General features: G+C 32.3%; 1 protein-coding gene and 1 long non-coding RNA gene across 3 annotated transcripts in view; both read left to right on the top strand.

The window, feature by feature from the left end:
* LOC113396559 (stromal interaction molecule homolog) overlaps positions 1 to 18,079 on the top strand; it is a 52,259-nt gene extending 34,180 nt beyond the window's left edge. Inside the window, exons 6-14 of one of the 2 annotated variants that reach the window (XM_064218414.1) lie at positions 7,147 to 7,343; positions 7,640 to 7,759; positions 7,993 to 8,160; positions 8,547 to 8,681; positions 9,898 to 10,018; positions 10,936 to 10,998; positions 15,514 to 15,607; positions 15,974 to 16,150; positions 16,492 to 18,079. In XM_064218414.1, the coding sequence (XP_064074484.1) occupies positions 7,147 to 7,343; positions 7,640 to 7,759; positions 7,993 to 8,160; positions 8,547 to 8,681; positions 9,898 to 10,018; positions 10,936 to 10,998; positions 15,514 to 15,607; positions 15,974 to 16,150; positions 16,492 to 16,798 (1,382 nt within the window). In that variant the 3' untranslated portion in view covers positions 16,799 to 18,079. The remainder of the gene's footprint in view (positions 1 to 7,146; positions 7,344 to 7,639; positions 7,760 to 7,992; positions 8,161 to 8,546; positions 8,682 to 9,897; positions 10,019 to 10,935; positions 10,999 to 15,513; positions 15,608 to 15,973; positions 16,151 to 16,491) is intronic. The other variant, XM_064218415.1, reaches the window with a different exon arrangement.
* On the top strand, positions 11,601 to 12,569 carry LOC135193925 (uncharacterized). Its single transcript, XR_010309512.1, has 2 exons — positions 11,601 to 12,281; positions 12,312 to 12,569. It is a non-coding gene; the product is annotated as an uncharacterized LOC135193925 (long non-coding RNA).
* Positions 18,080 to 22,803: the final 4,724 nt, after the last annotated feature.

The raw sequence follows: 22,803 nt of genomic DNA, 5'->3' as shown, positions 1-22,803 counted from the left end.
CGCTGCGCTCCCGTGTACTGGCTCCATGGTGACTAAATTTCCTAGAAATGGCGCGCTAAGCGATTCCGAGAAATTTAAGAATCAAATCGCCAAAACCCTTTTAGGCCACTCTGTATAAAAAAAAATTTCGTACGCGGTAAAAAACTGGTGGGATGATACGAATGTTATTTAGTGAATACTAGTATAGTTTTAGAGAATGAAAAGTTGAGTGAGTTACGTTCGAAGTACTGCCCATGTTATTAAATCATACTTGATAGGGTCACCATAATTATGCTTATTAGGGGATAGGGCTTAAATTTTTTTTTAAATAACTTTTGTATGATTTTCTTGTTTTACTCAAGGCAAAGATTATCATAAAATATGTAATCGAAATATATTCTTTAAATTTCCTACTGTATCTATCTTTAACATCATGAACATGTTTTAATTGATGATCGCTATTTATACTTTCTTCTCTGATTTATGATACTTTGTACTGGACTTGCAAGTCAGTGTTTTGTGTTATTTAAAATATAGACAATCAAAATCAAAAGTTTCCAATTTTAAATTATTATCCTAAAATTATGTAACGAAAACATTATTAATTATATTTTAAATGTTCTACCATGCGACGTTGGATATGCCAGAGGATGTAATAGATCCTAATCTACTCTTTTCAAATCGCAATGATTGAATATTTATAAGTAAATCAATCCAATATAGCAGCATTCAAACCTACAACCGACACTTTTTGTCCGAGGAACTGCTGGTAATGTCAAAAATATTAAGATGATGACTTCAATCGATCTCAAAACGACTTACTGATACTAGCAACATTTTTTATAATCTAATCTTTTTTTTTTAAACTTCACAAACACTTATGAACAAGATCAACGACTTAAGTCGATAACCTATATAAAACCTATAACATAATAATTAATTTATTAAATTTGAAATTGAATAAAATTACTACTAGTAAGCCCGCAAAAATTTAATTAATCTGTATATTTAGCGTGCCTTCGATCTAAAACGGGTGGTAATCCGTTTTAGATTGAAGGCACCTTCAGAAACTTTTATGTACATTCCAATTACGTAAAATTTTCATACATATACATATTGTAATGAAAGAGGCACGAACACACACATTTCGGACATACAGCAGTAATTTTTATATCTAAAATACCCCAAAGTTCAAAATTTTTGTTTGAATCTTGGACAAATTTCTTTCGATAATAATCTTATATTAAGAATAGTTAGTTATTATAAATTATATATGTGGATTATATTGTTTGAATTTTGTTATAATTGTATAGAACTGTAGAAAATCGAATCTAGAATACAGTTCAATTTCATCGTCACATGCCGTAATCGCAGTGTGGAGCTAAACTATCTAATTAAAACCAATTAAACGCTCAGTTCCGCCATACGTGACTCATGGCTACACAAAAGTTATGTTACTGTATTACGTATTAATTTCTGGATTTTTTTGTAAAAATCTGGTAAAATGGATGAAACTGCTTGTGACTGTTTCAGGGAGAGGTGGCGGTTTGGTTTAGGATTGACGTGAATACGTTCTAAATTCATGATTGTGTTTTTTGTGATAGTAGTTAAAACTACTAGAATGGTGGTTGAATCTTATACCGACAAAATTTTGAACTACCCAAATATTTTGTAAGGTTATTTATAGTGTCGTGCAGTATCCAGAGTTAAGCCTTTGACACGGACAGACGTCAAAACTACCTTTTAAAATAGCTCCTATCTTGTGTGACGCTATTATTCCAAAAATACATTATCAAAGTTGCATAAGGTATCTGGGATCTAAATTGTACATGTTAAATACAACGCTCATATTCATATAAGAATACTATATATAAAACTGATAAAGATATTTTTTTATTTTAATAAAATATAATACAATACCTTGTTAATTCTGGCATAATGGGGTTCAAACGGCACGCAATTGATAATCATAAATCAACACAATATATTATTTAAAAGTTTTAATTTAAAGATTCCTCAATGCCATTGATAGATGACTTTTACAGACAGAATTCGGATTTCCATTTTTTTATTTTACTTTGTGTATTATTTAAGCATTGTTCGAAATACTTCTGCAACTATTATTCTATAATGCCGCCGTAACTGCTGCATAGGCAAATTAGCCCATAATGGATGTTTACCTCATTACCACTCAATGCTTCGCTGCAATTCGTTCGATTCCTGCAAATAGCATAAATTGTAGTGTCACTAGTCTTACATCACGGCATTCAAGTATCATTTGTCTCATTCAATACCAAGTTTTGTCGGATGTCGATTGTGGTTATAATTTTGTTTTGATGTTATTTGGCATATTATTTTTTTTTGCAACAATTTTCGTGATCTCAGTGAGAATAACCTTGTGATTAATAGTGATGAGATAAATGGTGTTTGGTAGAACAATTGCTGCGCGTGCTGCATCTTTCATTGACTTCCTGATCGGCGGCCGATATGTTGACTTGACGGATGAAGGTTTAATTGGACTCGATTATTTATTAACGCCACACGCTAGCGCACATAATTTATTTATAATTTAAACACTATTATTATTGAATTATAGACACATTTCTTAGCTAACAAGATCAGATCGTGAGCTTAAAACCGTATAGTTATAATTCATGTAGCGTGTTCATGGGGTCCTAGGTTCGCATGTCTAGTTTGGGTCAGTAAAATTTATGGCGTTTTTCTTTCAGGGAATTCATAATAACAGTCCGGGGAACAGAATTGTCGGACACTCCACTCCCGTCCCTCGGAAAGAATGTTAAGCAGTTTGTCTTGTGCAAACACTCGTGGACAACCACTATATAAACACTATATAAACAAACATTATTATTATAAATAAAATAAATGAAATTTAATAAAATGTTATTGTTGTGAAAGAGAAACAATTTAGATTCTTGTTATATAAGATTTGGTTGCTCTTATAGACAAAACTGGAACACTAACAATAAATATTTAGCTAGCTCTTCTTAACTATTTACATGACATTTTTACAGTACAGTTATTCTGTGAGCAGAAACTCGAAACTCACCACAGAATACGAGTGTGAAATTTCAGAATGTGATATGCAACCTTGAATATAATAATTATAAAATTTATAGGATACACGTATCAAAATCGCGTATCACCGTAATTCGATTGTCAATATTTCACAAGTGAGATACGAAGTCATTTCATACAGAATCGCACTGCAATATTGTTGCTGGTGCCTTTAAAAACTGTTTTAGTATATAATTGAATTTATTTTTCTTTATATTATTAATAACCTTCACCGAAACCAGTGTCATATGCAAAGGGGACATAACACTGTAGATCTTTGTTTTATCTTACTGGAGAGTTGACTGTGTAATTTAATTAATGTAATAATTTACGATCAACTGGTACATTTGCTCGTTTGCCTGGATTAAATAAAAACATAATCGGAGTAAATTTGCCTTCTTTAAAGCCAAGTAAAGCAATATCATAGTTATTTCTGATTTTGTCTCATACAAATAACTGATTTATAGAAATAGTAAATATATACTAATATATATTAAGAGTCGTTATAATTAGTTAGGAACAGTATTTTTTTCTGCTCGATATCAAATCAATTAATAGGAATCATATATAATTGGTTTATTTATCCTTATACGTCAGCCCAATCGTCAGACAGACGTCAAATCGCCATTCAAGTCTTAAAAATAGATGAATTGTAAATCTGTACAAATATATTTTATACAAATCCAAATTAAAAAAAAAATCTTACAGAAGACACTAAAAAAATAGTTATGATATAAAAGCAAATTGCATTAATTGAACATGTGCGAATTTTGACAAGTAAACATGAAAATAACTCTAATTGTCTTACACCTTGGGGTCGTAGGCGTAACTCAATTAATATTATGCATTCATAGCTCATTCATAGCATCGCCCAGTGGATGTGACACAATTGACACTAATAAATCGAATAAACTCGCAGTCGGTGAAGAAAAACATCCCGACGAAATTATAGTATCGAAACAATGTGCCAATATAAGACAAAAATCTTTTTAGAGTAGAGTTGTATAAGTCCATATGAAAATACCAAAGCTAACACTTGCTTTGTATACACTTCTAGTTCTTCTAGAACTTTACTAGGGGGGTAGAGCTTTGTGTAAGCCTGTCTGAGTAGGCTTGTAGTCCCATCATATATTCTACCATCAAACAACAATATCTTGTATTGTGTAGCGTCGATTTGAAGGTTGAGTGAACCAGTGTAAATACAGGCGCATAACTTCTTCGCTCCCAAGGTTGGTAGTGCAAGTTCCAGGCAGAGAATAGTAAAAAATCTGACGGTGCCAATGTTTATGGATGTTAGTGGCCATTTGCCAAGTGGCTAAATAACCAAATTGCCGTTCACTAATTTAATAAAAAAATGACACAGCTCAAGAGAAGATGTACAAAGACGATCCCATCGCTAAGAAAGTTAGCTCTTCCAGACAACGTTCCAGTAGCTGCGATTGTAAATAATGACATAAAAAACTAGTATGTACAATTATGTATATGACAACAATTTTGCATTAATACGCCATTGAAATCTTACAATAAAAAATAATATTTATACTTAATATAATTTAAACTTTAACTCAGCGGACGAAGTTCCATTATCTCTTTTTTAAACATTAAAACAAAAAGTACATAATGACATCGTGCGAACTTGTTACATCTTATTTAAAGATGGCGTTTTTCTAAAACGTTTATGAAGTCTTAATATTTGATACTATATTGTATTTTCCTGCTTCTATTCAAACGTTTTCCTTGAGATTATGTATTTTATTCGCTATAAATTGTCATTCGAATGAATATTAAAGCAATTAATCATAAACTTTATATTATTTACGATTAACAATTAGCTATTGTGATGTATTGTAGAACCTTTGTTACTTTCTAACCAAATATAAACTTTTTATTACGTAAAAAACCAACGCGGTGCAAAATGTGTTTTAAGTTTACAGCAATTGCTATACTATCAAATCTGTTTGTTAGTTTAATTGCTTTGATCAAATAGGTATATAATATGAAGGAAATATTGAGGCTCGAATCTTGGATTGTGTGAAATTCCACATAAACCAGTGCGTTTCCAAAGCGTCAATGAAAAAAAAAATATTGCGTTATTCTGTCGAAAAATTGTCATAAGCAACCCGGAGTCTCAGACAACAGTGTTAGACTCTCGCGCCTCGTAAAATACGTTGAGCCAAAGATCTTGCGTCTCATGTCTCAAAGATCATATCGGATCGTAATTCAATATCGTAGGTTATCAGACTATGAGGGTAAGAAAATTGGAACTGAATATATGTATTAGCACACACTTGTCAATATCTTCTGTTCAATTAGCAAAACTTTCAGATTTGATAGCGTCTTCGATAGTAAGAATCGGGCCTTACAATATTTATTATTAACTGGGAGAAAACATTGTTTAGTTTTTTTTGTAACTGAAGATTTCGCTGATGGTTAGTAGTCACCACTTCCCATAGACTTTACTGGTACTGTAAGAAACATATATCATTCATCATATCACCAATGCGCCGCCAACCTTTGGAACTATTACTTTATGTCCCTTGTGCTCTATCTCACTTATACTTCAAACCAGAACACATCAATGAAAAGTATTGCTGTTTTGTGGTAGAATATATAATGAGTGGTACCTACCCAGACAGGTTTTCACAAAGCCCTACATCATCAAGTCAAATTAGTTTGATGAAATTGTTGAATGTAATTTTTAAAGATTTTTTTTTTAAATAATTTAACCATTATTGAAACCAACAGAAGTACATTATTCAAATGTTTTAATACTTTCGACACTTGTTCATTTTATTCCTCATAAACTAGATTATTATCTCCGTGATCTATGGAAAAACCATCTTTAAAATTTTAATACATTTTTATAGACTACACGTTACTAAAACCATAATGTTTTATTTTCTTAGAAACTGCTATTATTTACGGTTTTAATCTTAACGCTTGGCAGATACGATGTAAAAACAAGAATTTACTCAATTATTATAGAACACAGTTACAAAAAAAAAAACATATAGTAGGTACTTTACATTAGTGACGAAAAATACATAATATTTATTTATATCACATAAATATATATTATGTATTTTTAAATACATCATAAATAAATTAATAAATACTCAATTGTAAGTTAGACGTAAACTATAAATTATATATTTCATTGTATCAAAAAACAAAACCAGCAAAGAAACTAGGGAATATTTATTTATATAATGTTATCACAACGCCACGCACATTATTGAAAATTTAAGTAAAACCAGACGAATTTACATGTTTCGAATTCTTTTTCTTTTATTTCTAAAATTATTTTACTGACAACACTAAGCTCCTCGAAAAATTTAAAACAAAAAAAATCGATTGAGAAAATTCTACTGAACTATTTTGATTTGTCTATTTACATAACATGTTCTATATAACACGTGTCTGGTTCTACTAATACCATCGCTGTAATTCATGCGTCACGTGATCATCTAATTCTCGCTTAAGGTGAGAATTTAGTAAAAATTTAAATTTAAAAAGAGAATATAATAAATAAAACGAATAAAGTTTTTAAGTCTTTAACCGACACTTATATTTATTCATTTATTCATCTGTTAAACTAAGTCAAACAATAGCAATGAATAAAATAGTATGAGTACATTAAAAGAGCGATTACGTTGACGACTGCGCTAGCGTTATAAGAATCATGATATTGAAAATTAACATTGTCGTTAGTTGCCTAAGCATTATTAAGACACGTGTACTAATAACATCTTCAGTCTAGCATATGGCTCATCCGCTAGACGCATAGGATTCGAATTCGACGTGGGGTAATGAAGTTATGTAACTTGACTGGTAAAGAATTATCAGTAGCAACCCGACAGCACGTGCTTTAAAAAGATGTAAAACCAACTATTATTTCTTCTAGATCTGTTCTTTAAACCAGAGTGAGTCAATAGAGGGTGCGCCAATTTGAGCATATTCTTGTGCTCTATAATGTCTCCTATGCATACGGTTTTGGCCTTTGATATAGATCGCCATGGTCAATATTTGTTCAAGAGATGTACAATCTACATTTTTATTTAAAAATTCCCTTAAACTACACCTTGTCCCTAGAAGGCAGTCGATGGAAAGACTGGTTACTCGCATCTCTCCTGCTGGGCGCTGTAGTCGGCGGCTGGGCGGCGCTTCGTGCTGGCCGCGCAAGCCGCCATCAAGTGCAACGTATGCTGCGTGATATGGAACAGCTGAGGAAAGCTGAGATGGCTCTCGATGATATGCAGAAGGAGCTCGAGAAAGCTAGATTGGAACAGGTAGGGGGTCTAGGATATATTTTTTCATTTTCCTATTTAAGTGCAACCAAGAAGTTGATGAACTCAAGATATTTTTTTCTTAGAGCAACATCAAAGTCTAACTGTAAAACCTAGAAAACAGTGCATATTAATACCGATTGATTTGAATTGGAAATCTTATTTAAATAAAGATAAACGTTTGGACGTTCAGCACGCACGAAATCATAATTTCATAAGATCAACAGAATCGAGGTTATAAATATAAAAAAGAAAATTTTATAATTAACTGTTACGACCAATTTGTGATTTAATTTCAGGAAAATGTGACTACTGAGAAGCAAAACTTAGAAAAGAAATTACGAGAAGCTGGCGATACGCCGCTTTTGAATTCTGCCTCGTCCGATCTCGAAGTGACGCAACTGAAAGCTGAAATAGAAGTAGGCCAACTGTTGATTTACTTTATAAAATAATTTAGTAAATATACGCTATATACTATTTTATTTATGTAATTAAATCATTAGTAATAAGTAGTTACATTTCTAATTGTGATGAATTCGAGTTGTCTGAATGAAACTGATCATCAGTTTATAGTTACCTTTAAAAGATTGGTTGATATATCGATACAAATTTGATAGTAGAGTTTATCATTTCTTTTTCTACGAATTCGTAGATGCTTAGAGGTGAACTACGTCGAGCCGAAGGAGAACTTGAAGACAGATGCTGGGCTCCTCCTCCAGGACTACAGCAATGGCTGCAACTGACCCATGAGGTGGAAAACAGGTCATACTTAAGAAAGAAACAGCAGGCAGACTGTCAATTGCAACAGGCAAGGGAAGCGGTAAGTCCATAAATATTAAGTTTGATTTTAAAAATCAATATAATATTTGGGAGTAAAATGTCTAAATATATACTAATTGCAAGGTAAAGTAACAGCAGCTCCAAGTTCTACGTAGGTGCACGGATACACATTTGACATGTTTTTTTCCATACGTGTCGATTTTCTTGATTTGTTTGACAGAGTATATGGCAGATGGACGCATTAATCTGCGGCTTGATGGCATAAATTCATCAATGCACTACCAACCTTGGAAAATAAGATGTTATGTCCCTTGTTAATTTAGTGGTGGGACGGCTGAAAAATCTTCGATTAAAATTTATGTGTCCTAACGTTTGCTCTTAAATTACAAAGAATACCTCATTTGTCTAAGATGCTTATTGTTTCAGTGCGAGAAATTGCGTAAGAAGCGGTCGAGTTTGGTTGGTGCGTTCGTGTCTACACACGGGAAGTCGATAGACGACGTGGACCGCTCCATCGTGGAGGCGCGCACCGCACTCAACGAGGTCACGCAGGAGCTGCAGGTACGTCGGCGAACGGCCACGGGGTCGGGGATCTGTACCTCGCTGTGTCTTGCCTAGCCATTGTACTGGCCCATATATTCACGAACCGATACATATCAATATAAAATTATTCATTACCAATATCAATTATATATTTTATAACGACTTATGTACACGATGTACACAATTGGTCAATTTTATTTCACGGGAAGTTATATTCTCGAAATCTTCTGATCCGATTTTCGGTCATCCTAACGGGGATGTGATTTTTTTCAAAGTTCAGACTAATGAGTATTATGATAACATGAAAGATAATGCATTCGATTTAAATAAAGTTATAATATTATTGAATACAAAATACTATATTTTGGTTTGAAAATGTTCATTTCGTGCATTAAGTTAAGGCACTCGAATCTCGATATCGCACTTTATTTCTGTGAATAGCATTTATCAACCACGAGGTTTTATTTGATTGAATCTAATATATCTAAATTGTTTTTCTGTGCAACTTCAACTAGAGCTTTACGGATTTGACGTGGGTAAGAGTGTCGAAAACTATGAAGTTAGTATATTTTGTTTCATTGGTGTATATGTCTCGTACCGTGTATATTGAAGGAGAAACAAAAATATCGAGGAGATAATTTGAAAGCCAAGCACGAAACATCTGCTACTTGATACTTGTTTTATATTTCTTTTATGAGGCTGAATTACTGCTACCTCTTAAATTTGGATAGAATTCGGTATTATAAAAGAAACAATGAAACAAGTCGACGACTGACAAGAGAGCAAGATGACGTTTCACAAGAAGTTATTATGTATTCGTATAGTTCTATACTAATTCAGTATTATTATTTTGCACAATATAATTAACTTGAAGCAATAAATAGCAAAACAATGAATTGTCAATCATCAACCACATAATATACTTTATGTCCTATTAAATACTCAATTAAACAGTAATAAATTATTATGATTTAAATACGAGATATAAAATTGAAACAAAGAAAATTTATTGGTTAAAAGATGTCCCTCAAGGTTTCTACCTGGGCCCATAGTTGTGTCTCGTTTCTGTCATAGACAATATTTTTAAAAGAAGTGATGATGATTGTTTAAATTTAATATATATGTATATATATTATTTTTTAGTTTAAGACGTTGATTGTGCATGATACTTTAAATTTATATTCTTCATATTTCAGTGATAAACTTACTAAGAATTATACAATATTTATTTTAGGAACGAATGCATCGATGGAAACAAATCGAGCGTCTCTGTGGCTTCAACATAATCAACAACAACGGCTTACAGTTCCTTGAGAGCACTTTGTACAGGACTGCTAATGGACGACAAGGAAGAGGTTCGTTGACAATCTTTCATTCCTCAGAATGTTTTTCAATGCAATCATCAAACGAAACTGTTTGAGGTGGAGGTTCCTAATGAAATTGCAGAATAGTAATGATAACACTTAAGCATCATAAAATAAATTTATAAATCTTTACAGAACGTTTCTGCTAGTCATAAATACCGGTGGTCTTATTTAATATTAACATTCATAGCAATATCAGCTTACAGTTATATATATTTTTATATACTTTAATTTTTGTACAGTTTGAAAAATACGAAATATGAACTCAAACTCTGCAAGACTTGGTCATTATTGGCAATAAAAAATCGAAGGAATTGTCGAATAATATGAATACACTTAATGTGTTTTATTTAATGTAATGATAACATTTAATTTGATACAATTTAGCAACCTGCACTCCTCCATTGTAATATACTGATCCCGAATCCCGACATTTCTCAACGCTTACATGACAATATTAAACTCATGCTAAATAGCCATGCACAATTTTCTAGCAAGTGCTTCTCAGTCAAGACTGTAAAATTATGGAATACCATGCGTTATCCGACACTCTAAGTTGAACTTAAAAAGTATTACTTATCCATTTGATTATATGTATATATGTATTTTATTTATTTATGTATATGTAATATATTTTTATTATAATATGCTATAATCATTTTATTGTGTTATTATTTTACATTCCATTCTATGATGTGATCCTTTTTATTATTATTATTATTTATTATCTAAACTTGCTTAAATATCGTTGTTTCTTTAGTCTTATAGTGTAATTTCACAAAGAGATCGCTAAAAATAGAAGGCAGCCTTTGCACGCTTTCAACCTGCTTCATAATCCTGTGCTATAACGATTGAATATATTTTGCGTCGATGATTACCTAATACTGTAAACTTTCTAAAATTTTCAGTCCGTATGAGCAGTTCCCAGGATGACTTGAGTGTAGGCGACGATACGTCTCTTTGCGGCTCAGGTAAGCTCGAAGACGGTCCTGTGTGCCACGACCACATCGACTAGTGTTATTTACTGTATTGAAATGTACGCACGATCATACGTTACGACTATATACTGGTAGCAAACTCTAATACACCCTATGTTAGAGCTTGCTAAACTAGGAAAGGAACATGAGTTTCAAAAAATATATTTACAAACAGTTTTCACTTTTGCATTTTTTTTGTAGAAGAATATTCTGAACCGGTCAAAAATCGTGGCGGTCCTAATGCAATTTAATCCTTCAAATTAATTTAAATATTAAAATTTTAACATGTTCACGTTCTTAGTAAGCATAGGGCTTAAGCGCTTCTTTAGGGTTGCTCGTATTTGCTGTGTAATTAATATGTCAATGTTCGACAAAGTCTGTAAGGGTTTTTACAAGGGGGCTTATTATGCTGCAAAATAATGACACCCGATTGTGGGTCGCTGAATTGAGCTCCAACACCGTGCTTTTGTGTAATGTATCGTTTATAAAATTATTGGTGAAACCATCACGTGTGCTTTCAAAATATTTTATTCAAGCTTCTACTTTCTCTAATATTACGCGGGTTCCCTGAATTGTAATTCATTCAATCAATCAGGCCCAAAGAAATCTCCATTTGCCAATGCCAAAATTGTACAGCTCTCCTTGGTTGTTTGGTATATTTTGTTCGTCTAGAAAATGTCTGGTTTTAAGATTTCAAGCCAGTTTTGTTACTAATTTAAGAATTGCTTATTTTTTTATTCAAATTTAGAATCTCATTTCGAATGAAATCATTCATTTTATTTTAATATATAATGATTTGTGTGTAGGAAGACGAAGTCAAAAGTAAAATATTTTCAATGAAAACAATTGGGACAAGGAGACAGGGGCGAGAGGGAGACAGATATAGAAACATGTTTTGCGTTTATTGAAAGAATGATCTAAAATTAGAAAAATATTTATCACCGAAATTAAAATTTAACGAAACAACTTAATCCCAAATAGATAATCTTCTGTTTTTCAAATGTGTTAAGTATCGTTGTGCGTACAATTCAAATGTTTGTAAAGCATCACAAATTATATTTACAAAGTTTTAAATGATATTTGGTTATGTTATTATACTGTTACGCGTGCGTATACCATATGGTGCTGAAGTTAATTCGATTTTGGATTGGATTTGATAAAAGCAATCGACTGTCATTTCATATTATTAGTAGTCGTGTGATGACATTATCTTGTTTTAAATGCAATAGAAATTTATAGCCTCTATTTATTTTTAGAAATGTTTTACTTTATTTTATGTAACTATAGCATTTTTAATTATTATGCAGTTAAGACTTTTGTAAACACACAGTAGAAAGAAACACAGGCGTCTGTTGTGTTATAGAAGATAATGTGTACTTAAGTTATACACTATTTAAAAGAAACAAAAAAAAAGTAAAAAATTGAAAGGCTGAAAATAAAAATATATTTATATAATTGGTAAATTAAAATTATTCGTACAACGGCATAATGTCTTTTTTATATTATATTAAATCACTAACAAATATTATTCATAGTAACATATTGGTCCAAGTTGAAAAATAAAAGACAATCTTACGTGTACATCATTTATAAATTAATTGGTTTATTTATTTTTTAATAATATCAAGCTCAATATGTGTCACCAATTATTAACTTTGTTGAGTAGCTATATTATTAGACTTAAGTAGAAATAAGTTATATATTTTTTTAACTTATAATATAAGATAATTGATCTTAACATATATTTTATAACATTTATAACAAAACAAATGTGATTGATTTCATTATGAATAAAATGAAATATTGATTTCATTTCTTAGTCATTATCTGGCTAGGTTTTAATGTAAGTGTAAAAAAAAAAAAATTGAGTTCCTGTATCATTCTTGTTGCTGGATATTTTTTTAATAGGTAATGTTACTTATTTTGTTTAAATTAAAAAAAAACTTAAGCTTCGTCTACAATAAAGAAGGTATTTGACAGCTATCACTTTTAGTGTTTTTAACAATTTCATACAATTCTATAATAAGAGCCAGGCATAGCGATAAGAGCCTTTGATAATTTACATGAACAGACAACTTGAAAAAAATATCGCCATGTGACAGAATTGAAACATATTTGTCATAAACTTTTTAGAAATTTTACTCACTTCGAGTTCAAAGAAGTTTCATACAATACACACAATCTAAGATGGCCGGTTTGATGTTGGTTTGTTATGTATAAGTTATTTCTGTTACGGCGGGACGCTGATAGAAGTTAGTGATGTACTTTTTATTTGCTCCTAGAACTTGTTTGGGTAACAATTATTTTGCGAATATATTTTTGCCTCTCTTATAAAATTACTTAGTAATATTTTAATACTACAATAATATATTTTAAAGACTACCGATATTTTATATTTAGTAAATACATTATTTGGGGCAGTAAATTTTGGTAACGTCAAAAAAAAGGTTTTTTTAAAAATGGTTATGTATAATGTGATGGGTATTAAGCATTTAAAAATTGCAATTACTGGGTTGAATTTGATGTGCCAAAAAACATTTTTTCTGAAGCTGACTGTACAAAGCCTTAGCCACAACTTAATAATAATAACCTTAATTTTTGTATGTTTTATATGTAAAGTTATAAATTAACCAATCCAATCGTCTCAAATCATTTACTCACGTCATTTCGTTTATCTGAAAAAATAAATACATTTTAATTAGAATGCTTCAATTGAAGTGTACAGTACAAAATAAGTCTCAAACATTTTTGTTTATGTAATGCGTTAGAATATAATATTTATTTTGTTACCATAGATATATTTATAATGTATGTATAATTTCATTAGTATGAATAAATGATTTATCAAATTTCATGTCATCACAATCCGTAGGAAGCTTTCAGGCTCTAGTAATACACATGATGTCACCTGACGGTAAAAAGCATGTATGAAATAGTCCTAATTTTTTTTTAAACTACATTCAGCTTTGGGTGTGGGCTTCTTTAGCTTTGTGCATGTTATCTGTAGTTGCATCTCTTATTTTCTGACTATATTTGGATTTCAAAAAATATATCATTGCCTTGCTTCATTTATATTTCATTTTCATTTGAACTGTATATAAAAATCATCAGATATAATCATAAAAGAATATCATATATATATTGTACATGCAAATTTAGTTCTATCAATTCCTAATTTGAATAAATAAATAGCACCGATAAAATAAACTTTAATAGAAAGCTATACATATAAATAGTATTTTTTTTAGTTTGCCAGTAATAATAAAAATGCTAAAATTGTAATACCTTTATATTCAGATTTTAAATTGCGTTTTTGTCCTTGTCAAACCTAGAAAACTAGAAAAATTTAATAAGTACCTAAGGAGAGATCAGTAATTATTAAGTTATTTGATAGTCAAATAACTATCAATAATGTTCCATTCTAATTTGCAATGACTAATTGTTTTTATTAATAATTTACAAGTTTTTTTACATGTAGTATTTCAGGTCAAATTTGAAACTGATCTAAAACCAAGCCCACCAAACCGCTTGAATTGATATTATGCACACACATGGTTCTGGTAACAATACATCCTAGTATACTGAATTTTATTCGTTCTAATACATTAATAAAATAAATTAAAGTAATTAAATATTTGTATAACAATTCCGTAATTCAAAATGTATTATATACATAACATAATATATAATAAACATTTCATTACATAACGGGGTTACTATACCTTTTAATTTGTAGCAAATTTATCTTTGCACGTTTGAAAGCTTTTGACGATTGTGATTTTGTTTTATTTTTGCCCTTTCCGGCTTTTAGTATTGCAAGTTCCTTTGATATGGCAACATTTAAATTTAAAGGTAAGAATTTGTTGTATTATATGGTTTTATCGGCGACAGCTTCCTTAGTCGTACTATCGGGGATAATTTATTTCATACATGCTTTTAATACTGGTGTATATGAAGAATATTTTAACACATAATACCCTTTATAGTAAATATTGTATAGCGATTTTATATGTATTTATAAACAAGATGTCTTCTTTAATCGAATGTCAAATTACTGATGTTAGAAAGAGAGGAACTGATGTTTAACTAATCGTTCGCTGTACAACGTTTATGGTTCTGTATTAAACATAATTAGATTTAAACATGTAAGTTAGAAGGTGCAACCCTCCATGTTAAATTATTAACGGCGTGCGTTAGTATGTGTTAGTGACACTCGTACTTACAAGATATCTTGGTGTGCGTGAGTCGACTAAGAGTAGAGATAGCAAAAAAATACAATTCGTATATTATTTAGCGTGGAGGGACTCGCCTTTGTGACTAAAGAGATCAATATTAATAGTTATATTTATGCATGTAGTAAAATTAGTTTCAGTTTAAAAAAATGTTTGGTATTTTTGCTTAATACTGCTCACACGAATGTAACGAGAATTTAAATAATATTGTCAAAGATCAGAGGTTATTATCGATATGAATGTATGAATACAATATTTATATAAAATAAAATTCTAGTGACGGAAACGTTTGGGTGGCGAGAGGATTCGTCTGGCAGTGAAGAACCTGATGCACCACATTATCCGTTAGATCTAAGACTAGCCGAGGCCAGGCGAGTATTTTTATATCTCTACATATAGAAATATTACAATATGTTAACATATCACGTCGTAAGATCTCGAGCAAATACAAATGTAGATTGTAAGTTCATAGTTACTTCAAAAAGGAACGTGACAGTTCCAATTATTTGCACTGACCGTTTTCACGTTCACTAAATCATTTTTGGTAAATAGATTTTAATTATAAATAAATTTAAAATTTTCTTTTTATATAATCGATGACAAAACTCCCTTAAACTAACATTGTAGTGTGGCATCACTTTAACTAAAATTAATTAGTTTCTTTCCATGTTAATTATTAAAAAAACTCTTCTTACATTCCAAATGAAAGTAAAGATATTTTTAATATTTAATTACAGATTACAATTAGAAGAGAGGTTAGCACAAGAGGCAAGAGAGAAAAAACAAGACGAAAGGAGGGCAGAGGACAGGAGAGCAATCGACGAACGCACGAGGAGCTCCTACAACGATGTCAGGAAGAGTCCAACAGACGAGCGCAGGCGAGACCCCGTGCACTTCGTACTGGGGGGGGACAAGTGAGTGGAATGTTAATTAGATCTGTTCATATATCTGATATACTACAGGGACAAAACCGGACCTGCCGGCCTAAATAGACCAAATAGTAAGATACAGTCTTGGAAAAAATACCGTGATTCTCACAAATTCTGCTTGGTTCGGCTCGAAGTCTCAATTTCATTAACTTGCTTAAAAACATTCTATCGCGTTTTTTAAATTATATATTTAAGTATCAAACGTCACACTCACACCCAATGAAATGTAAAATATCTCACATTAACCGCGCCGACATCGCATATTACCTTTTCGACCTCGGGGATCGACCGGGCTCGGACGAGAGCACTAATCGAGCTCGTTGCAGCGTGAACTGGACGGCCGAGGAGCTCCCGCGCGCCGCGCACTCGGCGTCGCAGCCGCAGCTGCGCGCCGCCGCCCGCGCGCCGCTGCCCCCGCCGCGCCGCGCGCCCGCCGCCCCCGCCGCCCCCGCCGCCGCCGCCCCCGCCGGCGCCATGCAGCGCTCGCGCAGCACGGACGTGGTGGCGGGCCCCGCGCGCGCGGCCGAGGAGGAGTCCACCGACTCGTCGCTCGTGGACGACGAGGGCGTGCCGAAGCCGCGCCGGCGCCGGATACACCTCCCGTTCGGCAAGAAGGCGAAGACCCCCGCGTGACCCCCCGGGGGAGCCTCCCGCCCGTCGACGAGTCGGCCCGGTGTCGTTTCGCACGTTTGCCTTTCGGTGTTAGTTGAATTGCACGTATTTAATTCTTATTTCGTGTCGTGTAATGTTTTCACTCCTTCGAATTATTCCATATTTTTTTTATTGTTACGTCCCTCCTCCTTCAAATCTTTCGTGTCGTCGCTTCGTAATCGTGTAGTTTTCCGATGTGTGATATTTCGAGCTATTTTATTTTAATTGATTTATGAGCCGTAGCGTCGCATCCCCTTTACTTTTTGGAATGTTTCGTGGAGTTTAATTTATAATTTTATTTATGACTTGTATTAGATAATTTTACATTCAATTCGATATTTTTATTCTTCGTTTTATATGAATGCGATAAACTGTGCTTAATATATATTTTTTAATTTGATTAGATGTTTTCAAGTATTTCTCTTGTAAGTACGAAGAAGCAATATTTTACTTGTATACCATTAAACTTAAATAGTAAAACTCCTATTATAGAATAAGTTAAAATTAAGGTTAGAACTTAATAACCTGAAAGGCTATACTTAGTGAAAATTTTACAAAATATTACTTAAAGTTAAATTTGTATTTTACAATGGTTCGTTAATTGGAAATTAAGATAAGGATTATTTATACATTGGAATCTGTTTGAACTGCGAAGTTCTCGAATACTTAATAAATGTGAGCGTCCAATGTTAAGAATTGTTTACAAAAATCAGTACACATGATAAATTTTATATATATGTACATGTCTCAAACAATATTGGTTGTGTTGAAGCATAAAATTCATGTTTCGTAATATTTTTTTATTAATTATATAATATATTATTTTAAACAAAGTATATCGCGTCATTCCCTGTTGTTTGTGTAGTATGATAGCGATATAATTGCCCTATAGATGTAATATAGAATAATATTTAAGGCAATTCGGTGCTATATGAATATTTTCAGACTGAATACCACAATGGATCATGTTGGTTAATATTCATTATTTGTGGTACAAGAAATTGTATGTCGATCCTACTTATTACTTTCTGATGATTTTTTTGTATTTATATCGTCAGATGTAAACCTATAAGTATTCAGGAGTAATCGTAGACATAGGTAAGGGCTGAGCACTAGCCTTAGGAAATCATCACCGTGTAGAAAGAGACAAAGCAACTTCATTTTATTTATTTACAAAAGACAGAATGGACATCTGATTGTAGAAGGTCACAGACAAATAATTTTAAAAAACATATACTATACCTTACACCGTCAGTGACTCACTCAATGAGAGATCTAACATATTCGAACTTGAGTTGAGTTCAATTTACTCACAATGGAACCGGTGGTGCATGGTTGCATAGGCTCTACTGACACCGTTTTCCAATACCCAACGCCTCTATAGATTTGTAATGTCAAAATATCAGCTATTTGCTACATAATCGCTTTGTCTCTTTCACACTTTTTCAACAGAATTTATTTTGCAGTAGTACATAGATCGCCCAGTAGAATCTCACTGTCCATGAGAGTAACAATCTCCATATGTCAACCGTTATCAATAGTTTATGTAATTACTAATGTACTTAATAATCATTTATCGGTTAACGCCGTAAAGTGACATGATTTACGCGAGTACAAAATGACATCTCAGCTCGTTTTCTGTTCAAAATAGTCCAACGTTATTGTTTAATTTTTTCATTGCAATTTTTAGTTATATAAATGTCACAAGTCTGCGAATGTTGCAGTATTATGGACAATGTTGATAACATTATACAGTGTCGGTTTTGGGCACATTACGAGCGTGTGCGGATTATTGCAAATATGTACTAGGCTGGTCCTAGTAGAATTTGGAGAAACAATTATTTGAATAAAACCGCTGAAGTGATAGTCTATATTTTTAATACCTAACATAGCGCATTATATTCTCTAAAGCTGGCACTGTGTATATACTTCCTTAAGGGATACGTAAAAGAAGAATGTCAATTTATAATGTATTGGTGCTTTTACGGCCAATAAGGATGATCGTAGAAACCAGAGGTCTTCAAACTACGGCCAACGGCCCGAAAACTGACTGGATATTCTTGCCGACACGAAATTATGACGATATATCTTAGTCATATCCCATCAGAATACATATGTGGAGTAGTCAGTTCGTCCCTGACTCTGGGAGACTTGGAGACCATTGGTGTAAACGAACCTCAGATCTGACAGTTGTGTAACAAAAAGACAAATCGTGATATAAACGTTGTTACTTATAAAATAAAAATTATCCTAAAAAACTTGTCTATTATTATAAATCAGTTCTTTTCACTCTTTTTATTTCACTCTCCAACTACAAAGGCTCATGTAAATTTACATTTATTTAATACGTTATGAAGGACACTTCATACACAAAGATAATTCTCCTTACCTGCACTCCATACGTATTTCCTTATCCATAATTTTAGTTTAGAATAAAATCTATTTTGTTATTAAAAAAGTCGCTTGCTTACCGTGTTTGTGTGTGTTTTGTGCACCATTACCACAAAAACATTCCATGAAGGTGTTTAAACAATTACAATTTTAAATTTATGACTGATTTCTAGATCCTATTTCAAAAGCAAAAGCGTAAAGGTACTCTCCCACAAAAGAAAACTAGTACTTATTAGTTTAGTAACTAGATTATGTTCGTTCTTTAGACTAAAAAATACGATAGGCGGAGGGCGATGAACATACAAATGAACTAAATAAATTATAGTATGTTAATAAGTACCCGTAGCGATGACATATTTATGCGACTGTTATTGTTTGTTATCCTTTTATGAAAAAATACACCTGAAAAAACAAGTGAATATTTGATAGTTTTACAATAGGGTAGTGTTGCATATCGATAGTCCACTATCGATAGACTATCGATAGTTAAGGTGTAAGCGATACTATCGATAGTCTATCGATAGTATTGTCACGTGTCAATACTATCGATAGCTTCCCATGAGCAATACTATTGATACTATCGATAGTTTTGCAAAAACCATTACTTTTAACCTAAACTATCGATAGTATCGATAGTTTTGTGCTATCGATAGCCAGTAATTTCCGATAGTATTACTTTCTCAAGATAAATAATTTAGTAGACCAACTATAGTGTATATTTAAATAAATGAAATTAAATTTACCACAATATTTGTTTTTAGAATTAAGACATTTTGTGCGGAATAAGGAATAATGAAAAATTTAAATGTGAAAATTGTTGTCAATATTTTTTGTGTTTGAATTATGAATAAACATTATAAATACTCATAACATTAAAAAAACTTTTAGGTTAGGACGGTGCCATTACAATGAAACTTTTTTGTAGTAATCTTGGGTGTAGCGATTAGAATACATTACATAGTTCTATCGATATCCTGAATAGTTTTCGAGGTCAACTATCGATAGTCACTATCGATAGTTCTGCAACGCTGCAATAGGGTATTCTACAATGCTTAAAAAAGTACTTCAAAATGTTGATTTTCCTAATAAAAAGCCTCAAAAAAAATATATTTCCAAAATAAACACACTTTCTTGTCATAAAATTATATTAAATTTTAAACCTTTTTTTATCCCCTCAAAAACGCTCAGTCACTTTGATGACGTCAGATTGTTACAAACAACAGTCGTGTAAGTATGACCGGTACTCATTCAACGTTCACGGTTACAAATATTTGGTGTTTTTAGGAAAATAATGAATACAAATACTAGCATTAAAACTCCAGAAAAGTTGTTTATTAAAGTGCCAGATGATATTTAAATGAAAGTTTTTGCCTAAATATTTTATTTTTTATTAAATTTCATAATTTATTTTTCATTACCTAAAATACCTACCTATATATAGAAAATATCCTATTGTAAAATAAAGTTGTTTGTTAATTAACAGCTGCTAGTTATTTGTACGGTGTATTTATATAAGTTGTATGTATCACTCTCGAAATTAATTAATAACGTATTTCTTTATTGGTTAAGTTAAGCAATTAAAGTAAGACAATACAGTAATGTAAGATAATGTTATAACAATGTTCCCGGTTCCAGCGTATCCAGAAGAGAGCTTAAATTTCCCGCCAATGTTTTCTTTTAATGTTGCCCGCTTCAAAAATCGTAGCGACAACACTATTGCTTAATAGTTGTTGATCTCACATCATCGCCAATATTTTTAGTACTTTTTACCCGCCGCTAACTTGGTTGAAGTCATTTGTCATGATTGCCTATTTAAGGGCACGGTTGAACATAATCTTGACGTAAACCTGGGATAATAACCTTAAAAATTGACGTCGATAATTTTTAATAAAAAAGTATCTTTTTATAATTATGGGTAAGACTTTGTACTTGTACTTTGTACATGTAAATTTAAGAATAATGTTCATATTTTAATAAGTAAAATTCGTATATACTATTTAAACCTTAGACCGCAACGGGTATCGAAAGTGTACAGTGACTTCTAGCAGATTTTTAAGAGATTGATCTATTTCTTGTAGTTTATTTAGAAATCAATTAATTTACTGTCTGAATATTGTGACCCTGGTAACCCCATATTGATCTGGTCAATAATTCTTAAGACCGTCAAATGAAAGCGGGAAATCGACATTCTCTCAGTTTCTTTCTTTTGCATTCAGACCTTCGTTAATTTTGATTATAATTTTATAAATTTACCTCCCTATAATTCATGGACATTCCGTCAAAAAAAAATATTTTAGATTTACAGCCAGATTTATAGTACGTAAGGGATGACTTAATTACGCGGCATTCATACATTATTAGAAACTTGTCCCAGTCGAATCAGCTAAAAAATTTTATAGCCAAAAGCAGCAACTAACCTAGATTATATAAACTATAAACCTCAAACTTAAAGCCTTCAACTCAATCTCGTTCCGTACTTCGGATATAAATGTTAGGCACTTGATCAAAACCTAGATCGTCACAATGTATATGTTAACGTTAGAATGCAGAATACGTTAATATGCACATTAACTAGGTAACCTGCAGATTTCCTGAAAGTCCATCCGTTGTTCTTCCGAAAATTGCGGAAGACAGTGACCGAAACACTTATGTTTCGCTCCTCCGCTCCTCTGCGGGGTTGGGTTTAGTAAAAGTCGCCACGATTTTGGGGAAACAAAGTGTGGTCTATGTTAGAGGTTTGGTCCCTGATTACAACTATACCACTCGCGTCGTGCGAAACTGCGCCGTTTTCGAGAAAATTAAGAAAATCTATCATAACCTATATACGCAGAAATATGTCAAATAATTCGTAATATCACTATAAGAGCAGGATGAGTAACTATTTTGTTTAAGTTCGACAAGGATGCAATATACATAAGGTGCTCGTCATATGTCAAAACGCTAAATGAATATGTCAAATATCACGAATTTGTTCTGACATTATTCATATTTAGGTACATGTTGTTCGTCATTTCTTTTTGACTCGCGTAATTCGAATGAGTGCTCCTTTTGTTAGTTGTGATTTATTTTAATAATTTTGCTAGAAAGCTTAGATTTATACATTTGATTGTAAAAAAATTGACACAAAACCGACTCTGTTAACTCTGACTCAATATGGTCTTGTCGGTCTTACCCCTAGAGATCTTTTAAGAAACCGAAGGCGCTAAGGGGGTGCAGCACCCGTGCACATCGTGCCTGTGCTTTATTACGAAAGGCGAAGGTGCTGCACATCCCGTAGCACCGAAAGCCACCGAGTTTCGAAATTGTTGATAGACAGCCTGATTTGAGGTTAGAATTAAAAGATTAGTTTTGGTAATATTTCAGGGACGGAGCAAATTCGCATGATGGGAATGGTACCAGGGGATAGTGAGATTACCCATGGCCTCCTCCACAGCCCCTCTACCCCCCAATCCTGCACCCGATTACTAAACCACAACCGAATACATAGGTATTCTGCAAACTATTTAGTTGATATAAGAATAGAATTATTTTTTCATTTTAACTGACTTAGCCAGATAATCTGCAGAATCCCTTATTAATCTAACTGATTTACGCAA

Source organism: Vanessa tameamea, chromosome 22 (genome assembly GCF_037043105.1).
Source record: "Vanessa tameamea isolate UH-Manoa-2023 chromosome 22, ilVanTame1 primary haplotype, whole genome shotgun sequence".
Lineage (NCBI taxonomy): Eukaryota > Metazoa > Arthropoda > Insecta > Lepidoptera > Nymphalidae > Vanessa > Vanessa tameamea.
Note: the sequence above shows the minus strand (reverse complement) of the source record. Positions and strands in the feature narration are given on the sequence as shown.